Consider the following 23,123-nt stretch of genomic DNA (forward strand, 5'->3'; position numbering starts at 1 on the left):
TCGCAACATTTTTGGGCGCACATATGGGTCTGCCAACCAATGTCCAATAGAATAGAAATGGTAAACTTTTAACCTAATTTGGGTTTTATGAGTTTTTTTTATTCCTAATTTATGGCATATATAAAGGAGCAATAAAGGATAAACTTGACACTCCGCACACTGAAAGTTGGTGTTCCGGTATCCAAGTGTGTGACTCCATGGGCACATGCTAGTATACAAATAAACATAATACACTGTGGTCCAAAAATGGTAAAAATGTCTTTGGATTTGTCTATAAATAGGACTATAGCTTTGCATTTTATGTCCTGATAGTTGTTGGGTTAAAGATTGGATCAGTAGTTTCATTCCATACTTGGACCTCAGAGCTTTCTAACAGTCCTGGTCTGTGCTTGAGGACAGGTGACTGAGTGATTTATCAAAGGCCAGAGAGAAATAAAAAGTGCAGGGATGAAGTACTAACCAATCAGCTTCTAACTGTAGTGTTACAGGCTAATTATTATTTGAGAATGACAGCAGCTGATTGGTTGGTGCTTCATCAGTCTCCAGTTGATCACTCTAGAATCTCTGATAAATCTCCAAATATATTCGCATCGCAGTCATTTTGATTCAACCATTTATGCACAAGCATGGATATGCTTAGAAACTAGACTATAAAGGTGGGCTTTGAAGATTGCGTTTGGGAAACAGTGGTTTTATTTCTTGGCTGAACAGTGTAACCGTCGTAGTGTTCTCAACATGGCTGCCTTGTGGTACGCTTGTGCGTGTGGTGAAAATACATGGACCTGAAAGATTTGTTTGAATCCTACTCTGAGCGTTAAAATGCTACGACCACCAATTTGGTGTCATCTCTTCTAGGGTAACCTATTCCACTCTGGGGGGGGATACGTCATAGCGCACCCAAGATGGCTGCCTCACCCGGTACCTCGTGAAGGAGGAATACACAACCCATGGAAGTTATTACCCAAAATGCCTACTCCAATCCTGCATTATTCCTTACTGTGCGCTCTAGCTGGTCGAGCCTATTAACCCCGAACGGTGCGGATGATTCGCGAGTTGCGAATCATCACGATACTGGGTGCACTTTACGGCTGGCCGAATTAGATGAAAATTGCTCGCACCTCCAGAGGGGTGCAAGAAATTTTAGCAAATTCAGCCCTGCGAACGGTACGAGTTAGGGCTGAATTCGGGTGCCGTTTTCAACTTTTTTGGGGTTAATAGGTTCGCCCCCTAGGTTTTTTCTGTATGTCTGTGTCGCTTATCTAATGCTGTATTACTTAAATCTACTGTATTGTTTTTTTTTCCCTTTATAAATACATGTTTGTTTCTTCTCTTTATTTCACAGTTAACGGTGCCGGTCTAGCCATGGCCACGTGTGACATCATTGAACTTTACGGGGGATCGCCAGCAAACTTCCTCGATCTTGGAGGTGGGGTGAAAGAGTCCCAGGTCTATCAGGCCTTCAAGCTGCTCACTGCAGACCCCAAGGTATGCCCACCAAATGTTAAGTAGTGGGTTCAGCCACACAGCAGAGGGCAAGCATTGTGTTTGGGCTGGACAGTGCATAGAAACCGTCCAATCCATTGCCTGAGAACCAGGAATGAACCTCCATGATTGGTTGTGTTCTGTCTGCACTGTGTATAAGGAGTACACTTTAATTCAGACATCAGTATCTTATCCTAAAACTGTTCTGTACCTTCTTCCCTTTCCTATCTTTATAAAGTCAATCTTGTTAATGTATTAGTTTAACCCAAAGTTAAAAATAGGCCTTATGTGTATAACCGTGACATCGGAGAAGCTGGAACACAACACACATAGCTACTGATCTGCTTCCCGTACTGATGTAAAATAGTACCTAGGAGCCCAAATTATGCTAGTAATTGGTCCCACTGTGTAATATAATTGATTATGAATTGTGTACGGATAAATCATCTCACTGAGTTAGAGGAGAAATAAAACATTAATCTAATTAGTGGCCTATCTATGCAGAAAACTAGAATTTACAGCTCGGCGCTTGAGCTACAGTTGTATCCTGTTGTAAATGATTGGATCTCTCCGTGCAGTGCAGAGGTTGCTTATCCGTACTTGCTGTCCTTTTTGAAACGTTGCATTCCAATGTTTTTGTATTAAAGTATTGTTCTGGTTTTAATTGTAATGCGCACTATGGGGTCATCCCAATTAAGGGGGTGGTTCACTGGTAATCAGATGGGGTAGAATTGGGCCTCGTTTCGATGGTGCGGAATCTGTACATGCGTGCATTTGCGCACGTTCAGACCCCCTGTGCTTTCGCACGGGTAGGGGAGGGGGAACTTTCAGGGGGCGGCATCAGTGAAACGCCAAGCATTTTATTGGCTTTCCCATGAGACCACTGGTACCTGTTCGGTAGGCTGCGACTATATGCAGCCTACCAATCAGATCTGAATCAGGCCTTAAGTGCGGGTTGGTCCATGAAGCTCGCGGATATTTGCGCGTATGTCACTGGCCTTCCGGTAAGAGCTGCCCTTGGCGATGGGAGCCAGTCACTGGACTTCTGGGTTTATTACATGGGAGTTCCTTTGCACATGCACAAAGTAATGCGGACAGCCACGGAGGATGCTGGGAAAACAGTGTTCTTGCTGCATTATTCCTTTAATGCACTGGTTCCCATCCTCAGTCCTCAAGTACTTCTAACAGTTCAGGTTTTCCAGGTCACCCAGCCGGTGCACTGTGTATCACCAACTGTCACACGTCAAAAGTCCACAGGTGACCTGGAAATCGTGAACTGTTGGGGGTACTCGAGGACCGGAGTTGGGAACCACTGCCTTAAGGCATCGCCGCCTAGTGTACGAAACAAATATTGCTAAAGAGTTTACATTTTGTCCTAGACAAACATCCCTTCACAGCAAAGGGGGGGTTTTATTTATTTTTGCAAAGGGCAAGTTCTGTTTATGAAGTAAAATGGTATTTACGGTGCAAGGTTCCATAAAGTCTGCAGTTTCCTTTCTGGGAGTGCGTTTAGTGCAGACGCAGGAGGTCTTAATCTGAGACTCATCAGATCCCACTCTTTTCGTGCTCCTGGCATCATTTTGCTATAGAACAGCATTCTATATCCATAATACTGCGTGCTTGGGGTAAGCAGTACTGTCTGCTAGATCAGTTCTTCTCAATCATGTTGCACCTGAGGACCGCTAGCAGCCGTTGTGTTATTTGGAACACCTAGCACTTGCCAGTGCTGAGGTCGTGGGTTGGAGTTTGTGTATTCTCCCCATACTTGCGTGGGTTTTCCTCCGGGTGCTGCGGTATCCTCCGACAATCCAAAAATATACCGGTGTATATACTATATAACAAACTGGAATGCCTATTACACATTGTGCCACACATCATGATGCCCATTACATATTTGACACATATATGCCATTTACCTTCATGCTCACTGCCAAGGGGGGACTGAAATTGCTCGTTACCAAGGGGGGACTGAAATTGCTCGTTACCAAGGGGGGACTGAAATTGCTCGTTACCAAGGGGGGACTGAAATTGCTCGTTACCAAGGGGGGACTGAAATTGATCGTTACCAAGGGGGGACTGAAATTGCTCGTTGCCAAGGGGCAACTCAACTTGCTCATTGCCAAGGGGGGACTGAAATTGCTCGTTACCAAGGGGGGACTGAAATTGATCGTTACCAAGGGGGGACTGAAATTGATCGTTACCAAGGGGGGACTGAAATTGCTCGTTGCCAAGGGGCAACTCAACTTGCTCATTGCCAAGGGGGGACTGAAATTGCTCGTTACCAAGGGGGGACTGAAATTGATCGTTACCAAGGGGGGACTGAAATTGATCGTTGCCAAGGGGGACTCAACTTGCTCGTTGCCAAGGGGCAACTCAACTTGCACGTTGCCAAGGGGCAACTCAACTTGCTCGTTGCCAAGGGGGGACTGAAATTGCTCGTTACCAAGGGGGGACTGAAATTGCTCGTTACCAAGGGGGGACTGAAATTGCTCGTTACCAAGGGGGGACTGAAATTGCTTGTTACCAAGGGGGGGACTGAATTGCTCGTTACCAAGGGGGGACTGAAATTGCTCGTTACCAAGGGGGGACTGAAATTGATCGTTACCAAGGGGGGACTGAAATTGCTCGTTGCCAAGGGGCAACTCAACTTGCACGTTGCCAAGGGGCAACTCAACTTGCTCATTGCCAAGGGGGGACTGAAATTGCTCGTTACCAAGGGGGGACTGAAATTGATCGTTACCAAGGGGGGACTGAAATTGATCGTTGCCAAGGGGCAACTCAACTTGCTCGTTGCCAAGGGGCAACTCAACTTGCACGTTGCCAAGGGGCAACTCAACTTGCACGTTGCCAAGGGGCAACTCAACTTGCTCATTGCCAAGGGGGGACTGAAATTGCTCGTTACCAAGGGGGGACTGAAATTGCTCGTTACCAAGGGGGGACTGAAATTGCTCGTTACCAAGGGGGGACTGAAATTGCTCGTTACCAAGGGGGGACTGAAATTGCTTGTTACCAAGGGGGGGACTGAAATTGCTTGTTACAAAGGGGGGACTGAAATTGCTCGTGGCCAAGGGGGGACTGAATTTGCGCGTTGCCAAGGCAATGTGAAAACGGTTATACAAGCAACCTTAGCAGATAAAACGATAAAAACTTCTGTTTGGGACCTTTAAATGCAAATATCAAATCCTGGTCCTAATTACTGCTGCAATAATAGACAATGCACCACAATATGTGTGTCACTGGAAGCTACATTCCTCAAGCGGTTACAGTTTTTTTTTGCTAAAAACCTATTTTTGTTCCTTGCCATCACTAGGTTAAGTCTCTCCTCGTAATCTCGAGAAAGCCAGGGTCCCTGCTATCTTTAGCTAATAGAATTACAATTGCAGAATCCTTTTCCTTGCAGAAGAGTGTCTGAGCCTGCCCAGTCCCAGTGTTCCTGTCAAGACTCCTGCCTACGTATCTAAATTCTAAGCATTATCTGCAGCCAGCATGGGTGAAATCCAGAGAGAAGCAAGGGTTTGGCTTTAGTTGTCTCAATCCTCCCTTAAGGCTTTGCACGCAGCCTTACGCTTAATTATTTTATTTTCAGCTTATCCGTTACTTCCTTTTTTTTTTTTTTCTCCCTTTTTGCCTCCCAATTAATCGTTATCACAAGCAATGCACCTTTCCCCGGCTTCTCCCCCTCAATTAAAACAAAGACAAAATTGTTTCTAAGCAAACATCTGTGACTCTGTCTTAATAATTGGAGACCTTAACATACTTTCTGTAAACAGCCTGTAATTAAGACATTTAAAAGTTGAACTCGTTATACAGAAGGTTAAACGCACTTATTGAATTTTCCAGCTAGCAGTGAGCTGCTAAATAACGCTCGTGGTTTCCACAGACAAGACCACAAAGCTTTTAATGAGTCAAACAGCTATTGCTTAGGGTTCATCCTCAATTACCAAATCATTGGCAGCACTTTTGAAATATACGTAGACTGAATATCTAGATGCTTTATGATGTAATCTTAATGCGTTACGGAATTAAAAATACATTTTGTAATGCGGTTGTCACTGTAAACTACCGCCGTTCTTATTTACTGGTATATGACCTATTGACTTAAGTTCCATAAGAGTCATTTATTCTAGATCCAGCAGTATCACTGGCAGTATGGTGACCTCTGGGTCAGTCGCTCACTCTGAGGCTAATTCAAGACAGAAACCAGATGATGTTGGTAATAAACCTTTTCCACTACCACTATAACCCGGGTTATTGGTGGCAGTACCTAGGCTGCTGCTCAGTGGAAAAGGAACCTTTAAAAATTATCCAGGTCAGGGACTCTGGAATCTGAGCCGAGTAGCTAACAGGGAAGCACCCCATTAATGACCCATGTCCTCCTGAAAAGCCCCGGCGCACAGATGCTTGGAGATGCATGAAAGCCCACCACTATCCCATATCTAAGGCCGTAGAGGGGTTAGGGCCATACTGTATGGGGGGTGTTGCAACACCCTAAAAAAACAAAACCTACAGTATATATACAAATAATATTGTATCTGCACAAGTGGGGTTGTTTTCGCCTCAGCCAGTGGCAGGTTTTTGACAGGTCAATCAGTATCTTACCTAGTTCCGACAAGCGGTATCCTCCTTGGCAGCACCATCTTCCATGTGACTTGGAAGATACCGCATGAGAGCAGAGTCTTTGCTTGCACTGTACTGCACCATCATGCAGAAGATGTCATCACAGAGGAAAGACATTGCCGTAGTAACGTGTATACTTAGTGCCCACTCCGCCAACAGTCCGGGAGGAACAGGTTTTTAAGCTGCTGCGACATGGTTTGAAGCCGTGTTCAATTAGCCCTGTCCTGCCTGGGTATTTTTGCAGAAACACGGTATTAATGGGCATTCAGTCACAGGTGTGCCAGTGCAGTGCAGATTTGGGCACCAGACTGTTTCTTGATCAAATGATTGCACTTTGTGTGCCCTGCACAGTACTACTGAGGGAATTGGCCCAGAAGGATGGTCACAAGAACTGACATCTACTCTCCCTCAGCAATGTCTCTGTGATCTTTCATCTCTACACTTCTAGGCTTTGTAGATGTACACTCTCCTACACTAAGCCTTGGGCTTCACTGCTACTTGTTACAGTCAAGCCATTTCTGCCATCACTGCTTGGACAGGCTTACTATTCTTTGTACCAGTCTCTTACATTGTGCTTTCACTGCGCTCCAGAATCTACTCTCTGAAACACTTTTGCGCTCAACTCTCAGCACACTCCACATTACTTTGGTAGCATAGATCTCTGCACTTGGGGAGAGTCATGATCAGGATTAACTTGGTGGAACGTAATCTTGAATCAACACTGTCCAGAGTATTGTGTCTGAAATATGTCTCCTGAATTTACTACGTGCAGTAATTGGCATTCAAGAAATATATACAATGTATTCATTTAATTAGATTGGTGGGTGCTGTATGTTATTTGACACCTTGAGAATTTTGGTTTCTCTTTATTACACATTAGAATGCATCCATTTACTGTACAGTGGCGGCAATCTCCATTAACTGCCTGGAATCGGCTGAATGATGACTGTTGGGAAGGGACACGTTTGATCACCAAACTATCTAACCCAGGGCTGGCTAAACCAATCCTTAAGATCTACCCAACTGTTCATGTTTTCCAGACCAACTTCCTGGTGCACAGGTCCAGTCATTCCCAACTAACACATTCTACAGATCCACATGTGGTCTAGAAAACATGAGCTGTTGGTGGACCTCGAGGACCGGTTTGACCACTCCTGATCTAAACCATCTAGGACATTTTCAGGTTGTTTATCGTTGACGTCCATACCAATATCGAATATTCGATCAAAAGCAATCTCTTGGGTTGATAGCTTGCGTAACTATAAATCAGTGTATGGCCAGCTTAGAAGGACAACTGTTAATAACTTGTGTTGGGCGTTCCATGAAAGCTTAGGTCACACCTGTGCCAGTCTGTAATGTAATCTTCAAGATCACGCCGTTTCCCTGCTGTCTTAATCGCATTCCGCAAATGTGCCCACGCTGCATTTTTATAAACCAACTGAAACTTTTTGAAGGGTTCTCTTGCACATTCCAGATTCCGTTATCTGTACTGTACTTATCCGCCATAATGTGTTCGTAATAATCTAACCCCCCTGTGCTTTTCCTTTTAGTTTACGTTTTATTAGGCATTGCAGTCTATAATCAATATTGCCTGCTGTAATTTTCCAATGTGTTCCTCCGAGTGCAGCTCTTGCTACAGTCTTTCCTTCAGCTCCGAATAGTTTGACTAATTCATTTTTCCTTTTGTTCAATTACCAGGAAACTTGGTTTTCACGGGAGGATTTCAACCTATTATTGTTCCTGTAGCATTTAATCTCTTTAAAGCGCGTTTTCTCTCCCCCACCCCCATTTCTTTCTTCATCTGAGAGCGTTTGGCTATGATTTAATTCACTCTCCTTACTTGTTACAGAATACCACCTTCAGATGGTGCGTGGGAAGTTCACAACACTTTAAAATACTGTTCACTAATCCGTCTTTTATTTTACATTGAGCAAAATAATGGCATTTATCAATCTCATCATGTGAATTAAGCATGAACCAGTGTCAAGAGTCTCCTCGTGAGTTGTTAGCCTTTTCTATCGTTCCCTCCTCTTGCGGCACTTTTTCGCTATTGAAGGGATAACTTGTTTTATTTGACTACGGAGCATGGCAGAGAAGGGGGGGGGGGCTTTTATTTAGTAACACTGTAAGGCAAAAAATAAGGTCATATGCGATAAGGTGTATATTTATAAAAAGAGGTGATGATGATGATAATCTTTTTAAGCCCAATCACAATGTTGCCCATTTAATACAGCCCATACTATGGGTAGAAGTATCTTGGCGCGTGCACAGTCTACAGGTAAATGCTCAGCTGCGTGACCAACGGCGTTGTGTATGAATCTGAATCGGGCTGTAGGGGTTTTGGAAGTTTGCTTAATACCTGTGTCACATTTACAGTAACCTGACTGCCCACATACAGAGGATAAAACCGTATCGTAAGTCCAAACCTCAAAGTACATAAAGGTAACTTTGAGAGTGCGGGCAGGTCCAGGTGATGTCATAACGTAATGCGGTAGTCACGCAGTGCTCCTCTGGAAACGTTCTGGACAGCCATGGTGTCTTCATGGGGCCCCTTGAGACCTTCTGGGCCCTAGGCAGGCACCTAAGTTTCCCTGTGGGAAACCCTCCCCTGAAAGGTGGCCTCATACCTGTTGAATCTAAACTGACTGCTGCCATTCAGAGAGCTGTTTGTGAATGCAACAGTTTTTTAAAGTGGCTTGGTTATGTTTTGTAAATGATTTACATAGTTGATCAGGTTGAATTAAAGCATAAGTCCACTTTAAAAATACATCCAAGGTCAACCGGCACACTGCACGTAGCAAACTGGAACCCTATTACATATAGGGGCAGCAAGGACGGTGTAATGTAACTGTGCGCTATTTGTATTTTCTCCCAGTACTTGCGTGGGTTTCCTTCGGGTGCTTCGGTTTCCTCCCACAATCCAAAAATATACTGGTAGGTTCATTGGCTCCCAACAAATTAACCCTAGAATGAATATCTGTACGTGTACATGTGGTAGGGAATATAGATTGTAAGCTCCACTGGGGCAGGGACTGATGTGATTGTTCAAATATTCTCTGTACAGCGCTGCGGGATATGTGTGCGCTATATAAATAACTGCTAATAAATAAATTCCTGTGTTTGTGAGCAGGGCTTTCCTACCGGAGATATTTAGAAAAAAAGAGCGCTTGTCTTATATGAACAAAAAAGTAAATACATTTTATTATTTATTTATAAAAAAATTATTGACGAAAAATTATTTATTTAATATTTTAATTCATATAAGACGAGAGCTCTTTTTTTTTTTCCAAATATCTCCATGCCACAAAAATAATAGCGCAGCTCCAACAAACAGCGCAGAAACACCTTTTTCTTTACCCATTCAGGGCCTTGCTACCGTTTTCATTTATCTGTAACTACCCGGTTTGTTTTATCACCGTTTCCATTTGTTAGGCGCAACGGAATTCGTTCCTGCTAATAAATAAATAATAAATTTCCCCTTCGTTTTCCCATTTGTACCAGCAACTTCGTATTAATTCGCTCACCCACTTGCCGTCTTCAATACAGTTTGCGGCTTTTGCATTTCTGGATAAAAGAAAGCTCTGGAAAATCAATAATGTTATTGGGTAAGAGGGCGAAGTAACTATTTCATTTTGTTAAATAACTGATACCCAGGACAAAGGGGAAAAAAAAATGTTCGATTTAAGGTTTCAAAATCACAAAGTGTGACTTTTCTTTGACGGTACATAAAAGAACAAATTACGCTTTAGCTGGAAAGTCATAGGAACCTTATCAGAACGGTTTAGTTCCTGCCGCTCCCCGGAGTTTCTCTCCTCTGACGGCTGATTGAGTATATGCTCTGTGGATTGTGAAGGATTTTTCTTTAATCAGGGCCTGCATGGAAGCACACACTGTTCTGTCTGGAGGAAAAGCAAATAATCCACCTCCTCCTCCTACCCCCTCCCAAAAAATGCAGATAGAACAGACTGTGTGATTCTTGTTTTACTTTTGTGTCTACATCTTCGGTAGCTTCTGTTATAACGGCAGCTTTGTGTGTCACTGGTACTTATTGTACAGTATATCGCTTCTGGAGTTCTTGCGAGATTTGACACATCTTGGTCTAGCATGTGCCTCGTACACTAGGGTGACCAACTCATCCCTTTAATCCAGGACATATTAATTACACAGGTTCTGTGGCAGTTTAAAACCAGGTGAAATGGAGTCTTGAGGTGTGGCAGTTTAAAACCAGGTGACAGCCAGCCACAGAACCTGTGTAATTAATATGTGTCCCGGATTAAAGGGATGAGTTGGTCACCCTATCGTACACTGGCTTGTCATAAAGGTGGTGGCACCGAGGGTGGGGAGTATTAAATGCCTGGGTTCGGTAGAGGGGCCCGGTGGGGTCAACTGCAGCAGCTCTTCTCAACCCAGCACATGCTGCATTGTGGTCTGGGAGGTGCTATTTTTTTCTATATGTGATGCAAAGATTACATGGCCACGCCTCCTGCTGTTAGGCCACGCCCCCTGGAAATTCCCGTGCCCCGAACAGGCTCTCTTCTGCACTGTCTATAGCAGTGGTGTCAAACTCGTGGTACTCCAGCTGTTGTGGAACCACACTTCCCAGCATGCCCTGCCACAGTTTTAGCAATTCATTATATAAAATCTGTGGCAGGGCATTCTGGGACGTGTAGTTCCACAACAGCTGGAGGGCCATGAGTTTGACACCACTGGTCTATAGGAAAGGCATGGGTTCCTAACCAGGGCACTACGTAAAGGGTTTCCCTTTACGTAGTGCCCTGGTTAGGAACCCATGCCTTTCCTAACCACAAAACTGTACCTGGTGTGCACCCATGTTGGAGAATATTATCAGCCAGAACCACAAATAAATGTAATAATTGTTATTCCCGATTACGTTTATTTAATATTATATTGGGTACTTGTGTATTATCACGGCGCCCGATTTCATATAAATTGCATACGATATCGTATACGATTTGCGGGCAATTCGAACCGCGATGCGATTTAGCGGCCGTTTTGCCGCAATTTCCTGCCTATCCAAGTCAGCCCGAAGCGTGGCGAGCGGACGCGGTACGCGTCCTCCCGACCTGTTCATACCCCCACTATCCACATCGGTGTGAAGTTGCTTTTATAAAGCGTGGCGAGCGCAGCGTGCCACCGAGCCCCACGAGGGGACACGGAAAACTATCCTGAAGCGTGGCGAGTGGATGCGGAATACACGTCAAGTAATCAGTGTCCCCTCACGGGGCTCGCTGCGCTCGCCACACTTCGGGATCGGTTTTCGCGGCCCCTCGCGGGGCTCGCCACACTTATAAAATCAACTCCACACCGACGTGGATAGTGGGGGTATGAACAGGTCGGGAGGACGCGTACCCTCGCGGGGCTGGCTGCGCTCACCACTCTTCAGGCTGATTGGATAGTGGGGGTGTGCAAAGATGGAATAGCATGCAAATCTGCAGAAAATCGGCCTCAAAATCGCATCCAATTTTTGCATGCGATTTTGTGGGCGCCGTGATAATACACAAGTACCTTATATTGATTTATATCATTAAAAAAAAAAAACCCTAAGCCAGCACAGTGTTGACTTCACTTAATGTATTATTAAACAGAATCACACCGTACACATTTCAGCTTTCCCCTGTATTCAGAATCCATAGCATTGCGAGCTGATCACAGGTGCCGGCTGCACGCTGCGCATCTACCGCAATTGAATTTGACGTGCGCTGTCACAGGTGTTTTTCTTAGCACCAGCAGGTATCCAGCCCTAACTGTCTCACTATGCGCTATAGCTCAGATGGCGTTACAGAGCCGGGGCTGTGCTCAGCATTCAGACTGCAGCCCAATTTAATGTGGATTGTTTGTGACAATAATTTGTATGCTTCGCAGGTCGCCTGGAGGTAGTGTTACAAACTGTTAATTATGTTTTATTGTACTAATCACGTTTTTAACAAGCAGCAACTGTCGTGTGCTACCGGCTTCGCGCAGGAGAAGTAAATATTTGTTCTAGCGAGGATGAAGCCACAATGTGCAGATACTAGATTTATTTATAATGCAATATGCAGTCGGGGAACTGTGCGTTTTTAAAGGAAAGGAATCGCTTTACATTAAATGCTTCATAAATATTTATTTTAAGCGTGTTTTTTTTTTCAAAATGATCATCATCCCACTCAACCAGTTGGAAAGCTTTTGCGGTATTTGCAAATACGTCGTTACTGTCATCGACCTAGATTTGAGGTAGACCCTTCCTTAAGATTGGCTGTCCAAATGCGGATTATTGAGTCTAGATCAGGCCTGGCCAAATTGGGGCCCTCCAGCTGTTGTGACGCTAGATATCCCAGCATGCCTTGCCGTAGTTTTAGCACTCCCTAATAGCAAAACTGTGGCAAGGCATGATGGGACTTGTAGTTTCACAACAGCCGGAGGGCCATAGTTTGCAGTCTATCGGTCTACCCCCAAAAAAGTCAACATGCAGTAGGTCAACAAGTTTGACCTTGGAAAGGTGTCGGGGTCAAAATGTTGATGTAAAAAGGGTATTCAAATGAAAAGGTTGACATGAGTTTTAAACTTTTTGTGTCGGTGCCAACAACTGTCAACACGGATCTTCAATTAGTGTAACGCGTACCCTTCCGCTTATATTTTCCCTCTATGCCAACATGGATAATTAAGAAAGAACAAGCCAGTTTAAAAAAAAAATATCATGAACTAATGTCAACCTTTCCATGTGTCTATCTTTTTCATCTCAACATTTTGACCCTGTCAACCTGTTTCATGTCAACCTTTTGGGGTAGACGGTCTGTCTAGACGCTTAAGATCTATCAACCAGAACCAGGCTGTTGTGAATTTAAAAATGATTTGATCACCGGCTTGCAGCAGCGGCAGACACTGGTTTTGGCGCAGGTCGCTTAAGCCAATAAAAAGTTTCCCTGTATGATAATTTTGAGCCCCCAAAATCCATTCCGCTAGCATTTCATGGTGAAGAACAGAGAGGCATGTTGGAGTACCCTCATCGGGTGTGGTATGATTCACCGACAGTCGGGATCCCGACAGTCATTATCTCGACGTCGGGATCCCGACAGTCATTATCCCGACGTCGGGATCCCGACTGCCTGGTCTCAGACAGCGTGGCCAGCGCAACAAAGCCCCTTGGACCCCCACGAGGGAAAATAGCCGACGGCCGTCGGAAACCCGGCCGTCAGTGTTTTAACAGTCGGGATCCCGACGTCGGGTTAATGACTGTCGGGATCCCGTCCGGCAGCCCCCTCTTCAGCTGCGAAATGCAGTGTCTGTGCCGACAGTGGTGATCCTGATCCCAGAATGCAGGTGTCTGCAAGCCTACAAGGGACAGTTGACATAATGACTTTGACAGTCAATCCCGCATACTCAGCCCATTGGCCGATGTGGTCCCAGGAAGGGTTTTGTACAATCCAGCTGAGAGACCCAACATCTAAACAAGCAATACTGTGCAATTGTGCTCTCCTTGTATGTGGGTGGGTTGTTCAGACAATCCAGTCTTACCACAGTTAGCCCAAGTGACGTGAATGCACTGCATATGGGCACCTTCATTATACCAACTTTATACGCCCTCATTTTTGTCTCAGGAAATGGTATTTCATGTAATAAAGTGTTTAATTAGAAAGACGACTCCCGTAAGCCTCTATCATTTCCGTGGTCATCTTCTTCCCCAGCGCTATGTGTATATTGCATTAAAGAACTTTGGAATGTTTGGTGTTTGATAAATAAAAAGAACCACCCAATGTAATTGCCATACTCTTGGTGCCCTCTGCCTAGGGTACAGTATATTGGGTATATTCACTCTATCCCGTTATTCTGCCAGCGGAAATACCGTCACTCGCCTATTCAATGCTGCCGTTTCCGACAACATTGAAGGCTTTCAGATTCAGCTTTTTTAAAATGGAATCTGAATTGTCAGAAACAGACGCTAATTGTCGAATGTGCAACCGATTTCTGACAATTTAGCGGCTGTTTCAACACAACAGTCAAAACATTGAATAGCGACTGTCAAGTTACAGTCAGAACGGGTTGTTACAGGGCTGTTACATACCTCCCAACAGTCCCGATTTTAGCGGGACAGTCCCGATTATCAGGGCCTGTCCCGCTGTGTGGGGGGGCTGTTGGGAGTCCCCCCCTGTCAGCTGCTAAGCAGCGGGGAATAAACGCTGTGCGCATGCCCCCAGGGGGCTGGGGGCATGGCTAGAGGCTCACAGAGCCTCTAGGTCATGCCCCCATAGCGGCAAAATGGGGGCGAGAGCCGCGAGTATAGGCCACGCCCCCGAAAATTTCGACGCGTCTGCGGCGCGCAGCAGCAGCGTCCCGACTGCTGAACGCGCAAAATTGGGAGGTATGCTGTTATATCCTTAATAAATAGGCCTTTTTGTCTGTCCTCTATTTGTTCTAACTGGTCCTTTCTACTGCTCTCTGTAAAAAAGGTCATGAAAAAATGAAATAGAATGTTCTCATCCCCTCAGCATAACCTCCAGGTGCTCATTGTGTTAAAAGTGGTCCGTTGGAATTTTCATCTTTGTCCACCAAATAATACCAGTAAAATAAATCTCATTAGTGGACTTGCGTCGGCACATTTTCATGAAATGAGTATTTAAATTGCAGGTGCGAGAGATTTTTGTGCTGGATAATTGTGACTGGAATGCCATACAGAAATGCGGCATGCCAGTTATTTGTAAGTAATCAATTTTGTTCAAAGCACAGTGTTAATGCTTTAAAGGCTGCAAATTGTCAATGAGCTGATGAATATGTTCTCTGGTGGAAAGTCTAGAGTGTAGATCTCTTGTTGCAGGTTAATTCTTCTGGCAAAGCTGCCAGTGTCATAAATTAAGCTGTTTTCCTAAGTCCACATGTAGATAAGAATTACTAGGCCCCTGGATAATTAAGCATTTCCATATTTGCTGTGTAAATATCCGCTATAAAAACACACATTTGCTCCTCCCCCACATTTTAGATTTTGAATAGACTGTTTTTTACTAATGCAGTTTTCTCCTCTTTAGAGCTACTTTTGTCATATAATGCTCTACCTCTGTGTTGGTCTGAGGCTTCGGCCCAGTTGGCTGGGCAGCCTGAGGTGAGTCAATCAGGGCCTCCATGAGGTTTACTGCATGGTTGCCTACCCTCCTGTATCTGTATTCCGCTGGAGACTCCCTGAAGTAACAGCATTCTCCCTCTCTCCCTCATTAGTCTAGCAATCTCCCTCATGTCACCTAGCCCACATTACACTGTTACATTTTTTGGAGGGAAAAAAGGAATGAGAGACAGATACATTTACATTGAATCATCAGCGCCATTTCCCAGCACTTTACCAAGTATAGTAGCTCTTACTAACTGCTTTGGGGCTCATCTACATTTGGATATACTGTAAGTCATTTTACAAGATTCCTCTCAGATCTAGCAGTACACACCCACGCTTCTAGGTGCCACATTCACAATCTCTTTTCACAATCTATTTTCACAATCTCTCCATATATGGAACTAGACACGCGCTTTGGGTGGAGCATGATACGCCCCCTCAATGGGGCGCTGTGCAAAATTCTATTACTAACTATAATCTCCCTGAAGCTCGTTTTCAAAAGTAGGCAAGTATGGTTTACTGGCTCCTGATATCAAAGTGGGTGAGGTGTGGCCACGCAGGGAGTCTTAATCTGGGTACACACTATAAGATCATTTCTGATGATATACACGATAACTAGATCTTTAATGATATTCTCATGCATATGGTCTATATGGAATATTCTAAAATGATCACAGCGTGGAAACCTACAGTAGTTGTCTGCCTCACTTCTAGAATGTTCCAGTAGATTCCCCCTATGCCCGCTTGATGTCTCAGATACATAATAATTGGGGGTATCAGTTATCTCAAGAACTACAATTATTTTGAGAAAAAAAACGACCTCCATTTTTTTAAATTCAGCATCCCCAAAATACTATAAAAGCATTCAGAAATTGGGATAATTCAGCATGAATCGCTAATGTGACAATTCGCAGTAGACTGCGAAGAGAATGCCACCGCCCGGACAGAAAGAGGAAATGCCCCTTGCTATTTGGTGATCGCATTGGGAATGGATCAATAACCACTACCCACTAGCAAACCAATACGCGATTCCCAAACCATCGAACACTTTTTATAGTCTGTGCAAATCTGAGTAGCTCTGAGGCGTCCACTCATCTGTGAATGAGTCGGGCTGAAAATGCTCATCGCTGATCCTCCTCAAAAACACCCAACCACTACAAGAAAATGGCAGGTGTCCACCCACGAACGCCAGCTTCCTGTCAGTCAAAGTCCAGCCATATTGCTTTTTCAATCATATGCATTTTCCGTCGCGAATTCCCCTCGCGAATCCGCTCTGCATACGATGCGCAGTCATTCAATAATCGCTCGATTCGCGAGTTCTCTAGTTAGTGGTCAGGTCTGAATTAAGCCCATCCTTGGCAAATAAACTATCATTTTTTCCTGTTGGTCTGCGTTATTTTCAAGCAGAGGCTGCTGGGGTCATGAAGCGATGAGCAGGAAGTGGAGAATTAAATACCATTCTTATCCCTGCTTTTTTCCTATGCATTTCAGGAGCATCTTGTGAAGAACAATTATCCTCTGTAACCCCTGATAACAGCATAGACACAAACCGTTTAGCAGCCATGTCCCTGGAGGCAAGTTAACCCTATTTCCTTACAAGAAACAAGCTATTAAGTCATTTCCCAGGCTTCACCTATAAATCAATAATCGTGGGTTAAACGAGCCAGTGTTTTAGGTGGATTCTTGGCTTTTAATGTCCAGTAATTGCCTGCATTACTGTCTTTTCTCAAGCACTGGGTATGTCTAGCTTGCGTAGGGCATCGGTGGATACTGGTAAGAAGAAAAAAAAAAAAGCCTTATTTCTAGGTTAAGATATATATATATTTATTTATTTCTACCAAACATGTTTGTTACAGCAGAGCTGGTGATACTTAAGCTTTAAGTAAGAAGCTGATTGCCTTGTCAGTCAATGCTCGAGCAGTCTGGGAGCTTCATGGATTGATGCTTGACAGATTAATTAGAAAACTGTCACTTGGAGTAACCACTCCAGAGTTGCCTTAAGAAATGTGCCCGCGGTAAAGTACGGTGTCCAAATCTACAGGTTAAATGTTCAGTAAGACATAACGCAGTGTCACTGGGGGAAATTACTAGAACAAACTACTGGGAGTGATCCCGCTGGAGTTTCTAATCCGTTACGACGTGACTTCTGGATCTAGAAGCTGTGCCCTTCTCAGGACGCCTGGGGTTACCACAGTGTTTAACCCAGGAATAATTCTAGAAATATTATATTGCGTCTGACATCTAAAGTATTCCTGTCTTTGGTGGAGTAGACGCTTAGACGGTGTAAGTAATATATCTTCAGGGGTGGTAGAACTTGTTGACCGTTTCATTTTGACATTCGTTATGATTTCCTGGATGATCTGTCATCCCTGGTGGCCCAATGGTCATTGTGGATCGTATCCATTGTGGAAAAAAATGTTGTTTATTTTATTACACAGTAATGTAAAATAGCTCATTAGCTGCTTCCCAGCTGCCACAAATATATATAAATGGCAACTCCAAACTTTCCAAATTCAGTTTATTTAAATCGTTTATGTAAGATGGTGGCAGGTCAGGGACCCTCCCATCACCATTGCAGAATCCAGGATTTTGGCGACAGACTCCAGTTTTAGCACCGTGCACGAAAACGGCTGGCCTCTGCTCCTACTTACATACAATTCAAATTGACCACTTTTATAAGGCAGTGTTAACTAAAATTGTTGGGGTCATTGCAGCGGGAAGGGTCTACGCTGCTGCGATTCAAGGCACCTCAACTTCTGCCACCCATCCAGGGGTTGCTTAGAAGTAGCTTTGGGAAGAACCATGGGGAAGAGAATTTCTTTGCTTTCAAGGACAACCATGTCCGTTCTGAAAGATCAAGCTGCTAGACGAAGCCTCCATGGCTCAAGATTGTTTTATTGCAGCACTTTCCGCAGATCATTTGTCTTCATTGGATTGATATCTGGGGGATTTCGAGGCCAAGTCAATACCTCCAAACTCATTGTTATATTCCCCAAACTATTCCTGAACAATGTTTGCAGTATAGCAGGTCGTATTCTCCAGCCTGTTTCCATGAAGGGTGTACTTGGTCTACAACAGGGGTGTCAAACTCAAATTCATCGGGGGCCGCATCAGCAGTTTGGTCACCCTCAAAGGGCCGGTCCCCCAAAAAGTACAAATGACAGAAAACTTGTACAAGGTGTACTTTAAAGCAGTATGAAACAGGACATGCATATAACAATAAAGCGATAAGAAAAATGGTGGGCCATCAAACACAGAGCTATGCTGCTGAAATTTAATTCCACATCCAGTACTAATTATACTGAGGTGCAGGGTTCAGTGGTAGACAGGGACAGAAGGTACAGAGCTGCCTTAGGGATGCTAGAGGAGGTGACACCATTTTGGGAAAGACATTTTAATGTGGGCTAGCGAGATAGACACGCAGTGACTAGAGGAGAGCATGGCCTGGTGTGTAAATGTCACCCTCAGTGACAGAGATCCCCACGTACAGCGACCAGCCCGAGCTATACACTACTAACCTATTTCAGTCAGCCACCTCGCACACACGGTTACCGCTACTACCAGCAGTCCAGCACGGATCGCCAGCTGCGTGACGTCCCAGTCCCAGCAACCAACCCCGCAGCTCCGGCAAGCGAGCGAGTGCGCGCGGGGTGGGGGGTGGGTGAGAGGAGGTGGCCTAGGCAGGAGCTGGGACACACTGCCCCGGCGTGCTATCTCCTTGCGCGGGCCACATGACGAGTTCTGGCGGGCCGGATTTGGCCCGCGGGCCTTGTGTTTGACACCCGTGGTCTACAACAATATATAGGTAGGTGGTACTTGCTAAAGTGGCATTCATATGTTGCAAAATTAAATAAAAATATATTTAAAAAAATACCAGGCTGTAAGGTTTCCAAGCAGAACATTGCCCAGAGTATCGCAATGTGTCCCATAGCTTGCCTTCCTCCCACACCACATCATGGTTCCATCTCTTCCCCAAGTAAATGATACACACGCTCCCTGCAGCCTACTTAATGTAAAAGAAAGCCTTTTTCATCAGACCAGACAGCCTTCCTCAGTTACTCCACGGTCCAGTTCTGACATATGCCCAGTATAGGTGATATTGGCGGTAGACAGAAGTCGGCAAGGGCACTGTGACCGGACTGCAGCTATGCAGCCCCATACACCTCAAGCACGGTGTAACCTGCCTCTCTAAGGCCCTTATTCTGATCGGTGCGGATATTCCCGCATGCGGACGGACCGCCGATGTTGATCGTCTGCGCATGTGCAGAGGTCACTCTGCGCATGTGCAGGCGATTTCGCCGCACGGATTCTTTATACGCCGCACAGGGGGCGTAGAGGGGCGTGAGGGGCTACTTAGCCTCATTACCCTATGCATACGCCCCCCGTTTCATGGGCGTTCCCATGCAAACGCGGGGCGTATGCATGGTAATGAGGCCGTGACGCGTGGGTACGGGGCGGGCATCTGACATCGCCGGATGTCAGCTGCCCGCCCCCATACATGTTTTCACACGGACAAGTGTCCGTGTGGTCTTGTGTTGCGGGACCTGGTGGAGCGTGCGGCCCTGCATTCGATGTTCGGCGACCATCGAATGCAGGGGCAGCTCCCAAGACGGAGGAGGCGTATCCCCGTCCAATTTCATGCGGATCGCCACATATCCGCGTACGGATGGCAGGTGGCGATCCGTATGGAAGGCGGGGATTCGCCTGCACGGTCGCGGCCGCATATTCTGATCGGGCCGCACCGATCAGAATAAGGCCCTAAGTGGCCTCATACCAGATAGGCTAGTCTTCATTCCGTATGGGCATCAGTGAGCTTTGGGCTAATATGACACTGTTGCCGGTTTACTGGTTGTCCTTCTGTAGACCAATTTTTGTAGGCACTACCCACTGCATAAGCGGAACACCCCACTAGACCTGCTGTTTGGAGATGCTCGGACACGGACAACCAAGCCATCACAATTTATCCCTAGCCAAAGTAGCCCATATCCTTACGTTTGCCATTGTTCCTGCTTCCAACATATTAATTTCAAGAGCTGATCAAGAGTGACCCCTCTCTGCCTCAAATATCCCACATGCCCGGTGCCATGGTAACGTAGTAGGCAATGTTATTCACTTCACATACTGTATATTTACTGCAGAAACAGACTTTTCTCTCAAAAGCAAAAAATATTAAATCTTGTATCCAGTCATTCAGATATATCTCATTTTGCCAGTCCATGTGCCGCTTGGAAATAGCTGGAAAGCCACAGGCCTCTTGTGAGAGTAATTGCTTACTTAAATGCAGTAAAACCTGAAGACCGCTCAGCCAGTATCACAGGCCAGCTTCTCCGTTACTCAATGTGCTCTCCTGTCCCATCTTTGTCTCACTAGCGCAAGTCTTGGCTGCAGCCTTTAGTCCAAACATTGTTGGCAGTGGTATAGCGACTGCAGCTCCAGGCTTGTCCTCGGTGGCCAGGGAAACTTGGCTTAGCATTTTCTGAGCTACACAGTATATGTTAGAGAAAACGCTGCTTAACAAGAAAACCAACCAGCAACATTCGGTGCAATAGCAGGTTGCAGGATATAGTTACAAGGATACGGTTCGTTTTATCGAATGACATTAGGTCGAATGTCATTTGGTCGACCCCACTAGGTCGAATGTGTAAAAAGGTCGACATGGGTTTATGTCGAACTTCCGACTATGTCGACTGCCATTAGGTCGACTGGGGTTAGGTCGAATTGCTCTTTTTGGGGGTTTTTTGGCCGAAATGTCAACAGTGTCGACATGGACACTGTTGACATAGTGAATCAGACCCTCGCATCGCTCGCTTCGCTCGCAATGCTTCGGGCACGGTGGCTCGCTTCGCTCGCCACAGCTTTAATAACCTCCTCCACGCCCTAGTGGATGGTAGGGCATGAACCACCGCCTGTCGGCACATGTCGGCACCAAAAAAAAACCAAAAAGAGCAATTCGACCTAACCCCAGTCGACCTAATGGCAGTCGACATAGTCGGAAGTTCGACATAAACCCATGTCGACCTTTTTACACATTCAACCTAGTGGGGTCGACCAAATGACATTCGACCTAATGTCATTCGATAAAACGACCGTATCCCAGTTACAATGTCAAACACTTTGCTGTTATGGCCCCTACACACGGGGCGATTTAAGGGCATTTTCAAAGCAATCGCACTAGATTGCTTAGAAAATACCCTTACATTGCTCCGTGTGTAGCAATAGAAGCGCAGCACTATAGCCCGGCAATTAATATGCAGCATGCTCTATAAATCTAGTTACATCGCCGGTCAGGGCGGTCACCGGAGAACCCTGGTCCTGACAGATTACTCAGCAGACATCGCTTTGCAGCGCTTGTGTGCTGAGCAATCGTGCTTAGTGAACTAGCATTGCTCAGAATGCAAAACAAAATCTTCCTGTGGGTACGCCCCTTTATTGCGATTAACATTGAATTTGATGCATTTTTTTTGTGGGTAAGAGAGTCACTTTCTTAAGTCACCATTATGCTCTGCACACTTTACCATTCCCGTACTTGAGCCATTGTAGATGTTCAAGTATGGGAAAAGTCAAAAAATGTAAGAAATACTCACGTCAACCTTTTTATGTTGACCTTTTTTGCATGTCGACATTCTGGTGTAGACCGAGCAACCGGATGCCGTTAAATTGTGAGTGCTCGATCCCTGTTGCAGAAAATGCACTGATAAACAGGCAGATGTTTCTGATTGGCTGAGTGTGTCTTGATCCCTCCCACTGATACTATTTAAATTTGTCTGGCTACTGCTTTCGGTAGTTGAGAATATTCCTATTTGATCTTTGAAGGTGAAGAGAACTGTATTTAACCGATCTTAATTGGTGTATATTGCTGAGCTAGGTGCAACTTTAGATACACCCGGGTTTGGTTAGGGTACAGCATGCCTCTTTTTGCAGTTTTGTTTTCATAATTATGCATTCAATTAATAGACTATTTTTACAAGTTGTGAAAGAAATGTAAATATCGGCTCCTACTTCTTGTTGTTATGTCAGCCTCTCAACCCCAGCAGCTGAGAGACTCCTCTGTCCTTTAAGGTTAACCGGTATTTCCATACAAATGCCAAGGCTTCAGTTTTACACTAACGAACAAGATACAGTCGAGATGTCATTCAAGAGAGAAAAGTATCTCCCTTAGCAGAAAGTCAATACTCAAAATTCTTACATGACACTGTAATTGCTCAGCGTAAGAAAAAGCTCTCTTGAAACAAATGCTGCAGACTTAAAGAAATGAACAGGTGACTGATTGACCGTCAATCCGTCTGCCACGTAGGACAGAGCCGGCACCAGTCTGGTTTCGCTGCGTATCTGGTCATCTTTCTATTTTGAAAAAAAATTTTGAGCAACTTATGGCACATGCAGTAAAGCCACCGGTGTGTCCACATACAGTAAGGTCCATCAATATTGGGACATAGACACAATTCTCATATTTTGGGCTATAGACACCACCACAGTGGATTTGAAATGAACTAAACAAGATGTTCTTTAACTGCAGGCCTTCAGCTTTAGTTTGAGGGTACTTACATCCAAATCAGGTGAACTGTGTAGGAATTGCAATGGTTTCTATATGTACCTCCCACTTTTTAAGGGACCAAAAGTAATGGGACAATCCTAAATCAAAAGTAGACTTTTCAATACTGTGTTGCAAAACCTTTGCAGTCCAGACGCTGGGTTTCATCCCTGGTGATGCTCTGCCAGGCTTCTACTGCAAATGTCTTCAGTTCCTGCTTGTTCTTGGGGCATTTTCCCTTCAGTTTTGTCTTCATCAAGTGAAATGCTCAATCGGATTCAGGTCAGGTGATTGACTCGTCCATTGCAGAACATTCCACTAATGCCTGAAAAACCTATTTGGTTGCTTTTGCAGTATGCTTTTGTTGATTGTCCATCTGCACTGTGAAGCGGTGAAGCA

At 45.0% G+C, this 23,123-nt stretch overlaps 1 protein-coding gene across 1 annotated transcript in view; it reads left to right on the top strand.

Moving 5' to 3' along the window:
• The window catches only part of SUCLG2 (succinate-CoA ligase GDP-forming subunit beta), a 212,155-nt gene that overhangs the window by 104,505 nt on the left and 84,527 nt on the right, over window positions 1-23,123 (top strand). The window contains exon 9 of the mRNA XM_083156025.1: window positions 1,343-1,485. Coding sequence (XP_083012151.1) covers window positions 1,343-1,485 — 143 coding nt within the window. The remainder of the gene's footprint in view (window positions 1-1,342; window positions 1,486-23,123) is intronic.

This window comes from Crinia signifera, chromosome 8 (assembly GCF_055691185.1).
Source record: "Crinia signifera chromosome 8, ASM5569118v1, whole genome shotgun sequence".
Taxonomy (NCBI): Eukaryota; Metazoa; Chordata; class Amphibia; order Anura; family Myobatrachidae; genus Crinia; species Crinia signifera.